General features: G+C 58.1%; 1 protein-coding gene across 1 annotated transcript; it reads right to left on the bottom strand.

The window, feature by feature from the left end:
• Positions 1-956: 956 nt before the first annotated feature.
• On the bottom strand, positions 957-3,784 carry NKX3-2 (NK3 homeobox 2). The gene is made up of 2 exons (XM_090268216.1): positions 3,245-3,784; positions 957-1,711 (listed from the first exon to the last, which is right to left on the bottom strand). The coding sequence occupies exons 1-2, from the start codon at positions 3,711-3,713 to the stop codon at positions 1,167-1,169; spliced, it is 1,014 nt and encodes a 337-aa protein (XP_090124342.1). The 5' UTR covers positions 3,714-3,784; the 3' UTR covers positions 957-1,166.
• Positions 3,785-9,106: the final 5,322 nt, after the last annotated feature.

Below are 9,106 nucleotides of genomic sequence, written 5' to 3'. Positions count from 1 at the left end.
GGCGTCCAGGAAGGCATGTTAAACTAAAAGTTTATAAATTAAAGGGAAAAATACAGGGAATAGAGCTTCCAAACTTCACAATTAAAAAAAAAAAAGTAAATAGTCTAGTTGAGTGCACAGTGCCCTTAAGGAGGCGAAAAGCGGCGAGGGTGACAAGAGGTTGACAGGGTCACCTGTCTTAGGAGCAAAGACAGGGATGGGAGAGTCCAGGGTCAGGACGCAGGCATGGCAGAGTGGACAGGAGACGAAGGGCCTGGCGCGGGGCTGCGGAGGACGCCACGGAGAGGCTGGTGGGCGATGTTCACATTGAATACAAAAATAACCGTCATTTGAATACAAACAACTTAAAAGTGCTACAAGTTTTAACCTCCTTTTAAAAAAATAAAAAGAAATAAAAATTTTCTGCAAAGGCTGCCAGGGGTAGGGTTTGCTCTCTCCTTGTTTGGGGGCTTCGGGAGCTTCCCAGTTTCTTGCAGCCCTGGACCTCAGAGAGGGGAGGGGTGCCCTGTGCTCAGAGGCCTCCTCCCTTACATTCAGCATCCAATAGGGCGCCCTCCCCCGAGCTCTCACGCCCTGGCGGGGTGGGACAGAGGCCAGAAAACCAAACCCTTCACGGTTCAACCAACCCCTGGCCTGGGGCTTCTAGAGGCTGCCAGGGTTTCGCACCCCTTTGTTACAAAAGCAATTTCCAAAAAAAAAAAAAAATAGATATGTAGATACACATAGATCGGTAGCATGGATACCATGAACTAGTGTGGCCTAGCGCACGAAGCTCCTGGCGGGCCTGAAACTCAGGGGATTCAGGCTATGTGGTCTCCAGGAGTTCTCTCCACCCCGGGGAAACGCCAGCCCCAGGCAGATACAATCCAAATCCAACGCTGTCGTGATAATAAATAATGTCTAGGGGCTTCCAGGCAGGTGGGGGGGGGGGGGGGGCGCCGCGTGGGGGAGCAGGGCTCCTAGGCCACAGGGTGCCTCTGTTCAAACTGGAAAAAGGCGCCCCCTCCGGGCAGACTCAGTCCAGTCGCCAGGGAGCTCGTCCTGGATTGCATCTTCCACCTGATCCCTCGGCTGGACGCCCCTGTACAAAGCACAACCTTCGCTGCCGTCAGCGGCCCTCCAGAGCCGGGGAGCCGGGGTCATTCTCTGCCTCGCCCCCGGCCGGCTCACTGGGTGCCCGCGGCGGCCGCGCACGTGGAGAGCGCCCAGCCGGGCAGGCAGTAGTAAGGGTAATAGTAGGAGGGCTGCAGTGGCAGCAGCGAGGGCGGCCGCAGCACCTCCCCGGGCAGGTACTGTCTCTGGTCGTCGCGTACCAGTACCTTTACCGCCACCTTCTTGGCGGCAGGCGCGGAGGCCAGCAAGTCGGCCGCCATCTGCCGGCGCTTGGTCTTGTAGCGGCGGTTCTGGAACCAAATCTTCACCTGCGTCTCGGTGAGCTTCAGCGACGCGGCCAGGTCGGCGCGCTCGGGCCCGGACAGGTAGCGCTGGTGGTTGAAGCGGCGCTCCAGCTCGAAGACCTGCGCGTGGGAGAAGGCGGCCCGCGAGCGCTTCTTACGTGGCTTAGGCGCCACGGGCTCCTCCTCCTCCTCCTCCGCGCCGCCCGCCGGGCCAGCGCCCGCGCCGCCGCCGCCGCCCGCGCCACTGCACAGCGCCGGCACGCGCGCGCCTTCGGGACCAACGCCGTCGTCCTCCGCCCTGGGGCTGCGGTCGCCTGCGGACCCCAGAGGAAACAGAAACAACAGACCCTCAGCACCTCGGAGGAGTGAGGTCAGGCCTCAACTGTGGGGGTTGGGTGTGGCATGGGGGGGCTGGAAATGTTGGGGGGGGGGCTGGAAATGTTCCGGATCCCACCGGAGCGGCGGCAGGGCCCTGACGCCGGGGTGCCCGGGGACAAGTCTCAGGGCTTTGTCCCACTCCCTTCCCGCATCTAGGCCTGTCGGGCTCAGCTAGTGGCCACGGCGGCAGTGTGGACGCTGTGTGGCCCAGATCCGGCTCCCTCCTCTACCCGGGCCGCAGGCTCCCTCACTAACGCGGGGCACGGAGCCCGATTGTCCTCGAAAGCCTTCTGCGCTCTGGGGTTCTAGATGGCGTTTCTCTTTCCTTCTTTGCGTTCACCCGCCTCTCCACACTCACGCTCAGGCACACCAGGCACACGCGTCCTCACAGCACACACGCCTCGGCTGCACGTGAAGGGAAGGTGGGGGGACAGATCCTGGGGACCCGGGTATTCAGAGTCTTCCGCTTCCAACCACCCAGAATTGCTGCGAGAAGTGTGGCAGTGGGCTGCCCCCAGGCCTTGGGTGGACCTGTCCCTCTCTCTTCGCAAGGAAATCAGACCAGGGCTGGGGGTTGGGGGTGTCTGGAGCAGGGTGTCTCTGCCTACAATCCTTGGATCCGAATCTGACGCCAGCTCCTCGGCCTCCCCCGCACTCTGCACTGCAGCCCAGCTGAGCGGGCCAGCGCTCTGGCCTCTGGCAGACACCATCTTCTTGGGGCCCGAGCGAGGCCTACTGCAGCAGCGTCCACCCGACCGGGGCAGGCACTGGGGGCTTCCCGACCGAATGACTTGTGAGCGCGTGGCTGAGGAGGTCCCTCTCCCTGCTGCGTCTGGGATGACTTAACTCAGCCCCTCTGCCTTCAGCTGGCGGCTGGCTTTGCCTCCAGCTCGTGGGTCCTCAGCCCAGAACAGCTTTCCAGGCCCTCGGGTCTGGGAAAGCTCAACAGATCCTCCTCCCAAAACCTGGACTCAGCAGATGCTCCGCCGGCCCACTGGGTGGTGTCCCTCGATACCTGCCGTTGAGCTGCGGAGCCCGGCCCTGGGACCTCCAGTTCGGAGCGTCTCTGCTTTTTGGGCGCGGGGCCAGGTCACTGGCTACTCTAGGTCTCTGGGCCCCTAGCCCCCGCTCCCCTTAACTGATTTGGGGGTGGGCGATGGGGTAGTGTTTGAGGCAGACACGGCTGGCCGAAAGCATTGCGATGGGCTCAGTTAAGGGCGCGGTGGTTCCCTCCCAGCCCCGTCTGGAGGACGTCTCAGGCCTCGCGGCAGGACGCAGGGCTCTGAGGACTCTCGTCTCCTCTCGGGAGCAGTTGCCAGAGGTTTAGAGCAGCCCGCGCCAGAGCGCAGAGCTCCGGGTCTGGGTCCCAGGGTGCAGGGTGCTCACGGCAGGCCCACCCCACTCGGCGAGGTTGACCTCCTTGCCCAGCCCCTCAGCCCGGCCCCATTCCCCGGGAAATCTCTGCGAACCTGAGACGCTGGCAGACATCTCGCTGTCACTCCGGCCCGCGGCTTCCTCCTCCAGGTCTTTGGCGGCCGGCAGCTCGCAGACCGGCTGCACGAGGCCCAGGGTCCCTCCAGCACGGACGGACCGACTGGCCCTCGGCTCGCCCGCGCAGCGCCGAGCGCCCTCGTTCTCCTCGCTCAGCGCGGAGTCCGAGGAGTCCCAGCCGCCCGGGCTCTCCACGGTCCGCCCCGCAGCCGTTCTGGTCCCGGCAGGGGATGCCAGCAGAGAGTCCTCGGCGCCCCCCAACGCGCCTGCGTCTGTCTCCCCAAAGAGCCGCCAGCAGCAGATAGCGGGCGCCCCAGCCACTGCTACCGGTGTGCCGCCGGGTACCGGGCGTCCCTCCGGTATGGGCAGCCCCCCGCGCTCCTCTTTTTTGTTGAGGATCGCCTGGATGGAGAAGGGCGTCAAGGTGTTGGCACCGCGCACAGCCATCTGCGCCGCGGGCTGGGGCGGCCGGCCGGCCGGGCGGCTGGGGCGCGGGGCAGCTCCGAGCTGAACGGAGCGCGAGGGCCGCCGCAGCTCGAGTGCGCCCTGCGCTCGAGGCCCCTGCAGCCCACTCCTGCGCAATCCAGTAGCCCCCGCCCCGCTCTGGCCGGGATCAGCGCCGACCCTCACCCCTACTTCCGAGGCTCACCCCGCCCCGAGAGCCCCTCCCTCCCGGTTCAGCTCCAGACGCTCTCCTTTCGCAGCTCAGCTGAATTATCTCATGGCCTGGCGCCCTGAGGGGCGGCCTGGGGTCGGCCCATCGGAGGATGTAGGCGGAGGATCCGCGGCTTCAGTCCCCTCCTAAGCTCCTCTGGAGCGCACGACCAGAGTCACTTTTTCTTTGCGCCTCTGTCTCTTCCCCGCCTGCAGGATTTCGCTCCTGGCTCGTCTTCTTCCTTCCCTGCTGGGCCAGCTCTTCCGGAGCCCACCCCCGGCGGCGGCGGCGGCCGCTGGATTCCGAGAGGCGCGGGGCACCTTTTCACCCCCTGCCTTGGTTTTATCTGTTTCTTCTCCTTCCCTTCCCCAGCGTTCCACTGCACCCCCCTCCCGCTCGGGTGTCAAGCCTCACCGCTGAGTGACAGCCGCAGGCCACGCCCCTTCACTGGGCCGTCCCGGGCGCTCCCCACCGCCCATTGGCTGGCTCCAGCTGGGCGACGTTCACTTACAGAGACAAAACTGGGCACGTTGGGAGGAGAAAGTCAGGGTCTGACTTAACCCCTTTCCTTCCAAGGCTGGTCCACGAAGTATCCTCCAGCGTCGAGGAGGCCCCAGAAACCACGGTTCTTACCTTTGTGGATGAATCCATCTATCCCCGCGCTTCTGTGGAACACTAGGTTTAGTTGAGTCAAAGTCTGGGGGAAAATCCAAGATAACGCAGTTCATAAATCGCGCGTGTGGTTTCTGTTCTCTACGAAGGTTCATAGGTACAAAGAACAAAATGCTTCTTTTGCCCCCTTAGAGTCTCGCGGCCCTTCATTGCTAATTATTTGAGCTAAAATAATCAGCTAATTAAAATCACTCTATTATTTTTCTTTCCTGGTCGTATTTTATTTGATTCGATTTCTGTAGAGGAATTGGAAAAAAAATGGTTCAGTTAGAATTATAGTTAGGCGAGAGATTGGAAGTCACCTTTAGGAGGCTGTCTGGGCATTGCATGATTATTCCCTGATTGTCAATGCTGAATGTAATTGGAGCCAAATTTTACACCAGGAAGAAAAAAAAAAAAAACAAACCTTTCAAGTTGTTCCTTAAATATTCTGTTACTTGTGATTTGAATAAGATTAGAAGATATGTGTTTGTATAAAAGAATTTCTAGGAATTACCATAGTAATGATCCTGAACTGACATTAAATGCTCTTCAAAAAATAAATAGCACATTGTTTTCTGTAAAAAAAAGGGGGGAGGATCAAGGTAAGATACCAATATTGTGGGTATGTCAAAACATTTGTTACTTATTTATGTTGTTTATTTTTAAATAAAATTTTGCTCCAGTACCGTATTCTACTGTCTTCCATAAATTTTACCAGAGGTTTAATTTAACACCAAGTACACAATTTGACCCATTAAGTCACTTTAAAGAACTCTGATTTTAATTTAGCAAATTGCAGGGACTGGTGTTTCTGGTGTCCTGAGATAAATAGCATTTCCCCGTGTTGTTTTCTTTTGGGTGGTTTTTGCGCTGTCCCGCAGGATGGAACACACCCACGATTCGCAGTTTTCAGGCTCAGCGGGGGCCTTTGCAGCGTCTGTTTCCCAGCATTCCCGCCACGCGATGCTTTTTCATCCCCATCATAGGACAGTACAGGTCCTGTAGTGTATTTTTGGGTGGGGGGAACGTGCAGAGGTCATTGTGCTTCATAGCTCTTTACAATGACATCAGTTTTTGAGAGAAAGGGGTTTAAATTTGGTGTCAATATCCGGCAAGTGTAAGGCACCGGACGCCCTTCAGGCCGGGAGGGGAACAGAACAGGTTTCAAAAGAAAGCGTGTCCTTTCCTTCCTCTCTCTGACCTTTAAATCACAGCCCCCCCCCCAACCTAAGCAATTTATTTTTATTCTCTGGGGTCCAGCTGAGGAAGGGGTTGATCCAGGTCGCCCAGAAGGGGAGAGACGGGCAGGTGTGAGCTGTGTGCCGCAGACAGCTAACCCATTGCGGAGTCAGGAATTGGTGTGGACAAGTAACAGTGTGAGTCCGGACGCACAGACAGGCAGAGATGTTTGGGGACTGAATAACTGAATATTAGAGTAAGTTTGGGGGCTATTCAAAGGCTTACTTGGTTGCCCCTCCATTTTTTAAGGACCCCAAATCAAAGTAGGATATACCCCTCGACACAGGCTCGGGCAGAGGTGTTCACGGAAAGCTGCGGTTCCGTGATTCTGTGTGCACCTAGGGTAACAGAGTAGCGGCATTCCGCGGCTTCAGGGGGCGCACGGCCGCGGCCACTTCGGGGGATCGTGTCATCCCCGGCAACTGCAGCGGTCAGCCTATCTTTAGGTCTGGTGAATGGCTGCAGGCAGGGCCGGGAGCTGGGTGTCGGCGGAGTGTAAACACCAGGGTCTGGAAGCTGCTCCTAATAAGGGCTTGGGTGGGAACGAAAAGCCTTTGCGGACGGAAAGCCGAGGTGGTCGGATGCACCGAGATTTCTCCGGGTACGCGCAGAGAAACGGCCAGCGAGGGGGGGTGTGTGGCCAGGGCTCAGCAGGTCAGCGTGGAACGCAGATCCGGAGATCCACGGCACCTGGGAGACATCCGCGCTCGGGCGCGCTGGGACCCGGCTTCCAGTCCACTGAGGGCGATTTGCTCCAGCGCGGCTGCGAGCTCCTGGAACCCGCGGTGCCGGACCGCGTCTGGAGTTCGGTCGGCACTGCGCTCCGGGCTGCGCCGGCCCCGGGAGTACGCAGAGCCGAGGAGCCCGGCCGACCCGCCAGTCTACGAGGAGACGAGGGCTCGCTCCCCGCGGTGCCTTCCTCGGTTCCTCGCCCAGCTCCTCCCTGGTCTTTTTCCTTCTCTCTCTTTCCTCCCAGCCATCTCCTTTTCCTTCTCCGCAGTTTGCTTCCTGCGCGCCCCCTATGTGCCCCGAGAGCCGGGGCCCGAGGCACTGCGGGGCGGTGAGGCTTCCCCCGACCGCTGGCGGAGCATGGGATGGGGGTGGGAGAGACCAGGGGGCGGAGAGAAGGAGACCCCGGCTCTCCCGCGCGCGCCGGAAAGCCGCCCGAGCGCTCCGCGCCCCGCGCCCCGGCCACCCTCCACCCGCGCCCCGTCCCTGGTTTTCCGGGGAGGAGTTGACATTTGTGCCGGGGGTGGCCCAAGAGCGCGCGCCAGAGGTTGCTCTACAATGGGCGGCCAAGCGGTACTTGATTCAGACGCTGGTGACCGTAACTGAACACATGTGCCTTTTCTGGGCCACAGTTTCTAGTCCTTTAAAGCGAGGGCTTGTACCGGGTGCCCTCCGAGGCCGCTGCTGAACTGTGCGAGCTGGTGGGCGCGCAGGAGGCTCCAGTGCAGGCTCTCTGGAGCCGGGTCCAGGCAGAGGCCGCACCGGGGACTGACCGTCTGGCCCCATGGGCAGGCTCCCGAGGGCGCTCCAAGTATCCCAAGTGCCAAGCGACTTGCCATTTCCCCACCATCCGACACCAGCTGCCGAGTTCCTAAACCATCCTTTTCCAGGCGCCAGGGTTTTGTCACACACGTGTTCCAGGTGTCTCAGACTGCACAGAAAAGCATTACTCTGGACCAAAGCAGTTTTATATTTAAACAAATACTATTCACTGGCCAAGTTCCAGAAGCCGCAGCCTATTGTTTTATTTAATGTGCATCATCCTGAGGGTGTAGTAAGTAGGACACATTATTATCCCCGCTTTACAAACGAGGAAACTGAGTCACAGAGTTCAAATGCCTTGGCCATCAATAAGTGGCTAAGTCAGAATTCAAATCTGACTTCTCTATGTCAGTCCTGTTGGGTTTTCTACTCTAACCCGGTTTTCTCATAAACCTTCACATTTATTCCCATTATATGTTTCTCATGCTCTTCCCGACCCATTTCAATGGACTCATTCATCAGAAAAGGAGCCCGGAACTTAAGGGAGTCAAAGGAGGAACTCAGGCAGGCGAATCTAAGGAAGGATTTTTCTGTTTCGTGCATTTGAAAATAAAGGACGCCAAGCCCTACGGATCTGAGCCTCACGCTGGTTACGTGGAAAGAAACACCGTTATCATGACGATCAACACACTAAACGGTGCGTTAGAGGGAGACCGCCAGGTGATGGAGGTTCGTTGAGCTCAGAACGACGGGGGCCTGGGCTTTGCCCGAGGCCCTGCGACGCAGCGATACGACTTCCCGGAAGACACTTTCCTTTCTGATCTTCAGTTTTCTTACCTGTAAGCAGCCAGGGTTGGAGATGACGTCTCAGGGTTGGGCCCCAAGGTACCCGCTCGCGCTCCAGCCGGGGTACCGCGGGGGACGCGCGCCCTCTCGCGGGCACCGCTGCCGCACGCGTGGCGCCCCGACCGAGCGAAGCACCCAAAAGCAGAGGTCAGTGTCACCGAACGGGATGGCTTTGCTGTTAGTTGTATGTCTCCACGGTCTCGCGTTATCGGTGATCTAATAGCGGAGGTGTTCCTTTTAAAAGACTCCTGCAGGCACGGTCCGGATCCCCACTGAAGACTCACCTCCCTCGAAGGCAGGAGGGACATATTGGGGCGGGGCAGGCATGGGTAGGGCTCAGTTCCGAAACCGACGCGGTCCCAGAGCCCAGAGGCCTCCTGGCCGAGCTCATCCTCGCTTCCTCTGTGCCGGCTCTTTCGAGTCCCCGACCCAGGTTCCCGCGGGATGCCGATTTCGGGCACAAGGCAGTCTGGATGCTTCTTGGATTCATAAGAAGGTTTTTCACGAGACTAATTGGGGTATTTCACCTTAAACATCAGCCAGTTCAGGCATTACCAACAAGCCTGTCTTGTCCCTCAGGTTTTGTTTTTCTCATTTGAGTTGTCTGTTAGACATTGGGTGGATGATGGTGCTCTTTCTTTCTTTCTTTCTTTCTTTCTTTCTTTCTTTCTTTCTTTCTTTTCTTTTGTAGGGAAGACGAGAAGGTTTGAGTGGATCAACAGGAAGATATTATGTGCAGTTCCTTGTGATGAGTTTTGCTTGTCAGAATTCAAAGAAAGTCTCCTAAATTTGTTACCTTTCTGAGTCTAAGCACCTATCCTGGGAGCTCTCAAGGCGTTATGCCAGATTCTCCTTGCAGAATTTCCCACCTCATTTCCCTTTCTCTAGTCTCTTCCCTTCATTCATTTAACGTCCAACAAATGCTTCTTCTGTGCAAACTACGTCTCAGGCACTG

This window comes from Furipterus horrens, unplaced genomic scaffold (genome assembly GCF_987537825.1).
Source record: "Furipterus horrens unplaced genomic scaffold, mFurHor1.1.pri manual_scaffold_2, whole genome shotgun sequence".
NCBI lineage: Eukaryota > Metazoa > Chordata > Mammalia > Chiroptera > Furipteridae > Furipterus > Furipterus horrens.
The sequence above is the reverse complement of the archived record's forward strand: the minus strand, read 5'-3'. Positions and strand labels throughout refer to the sequence as shown.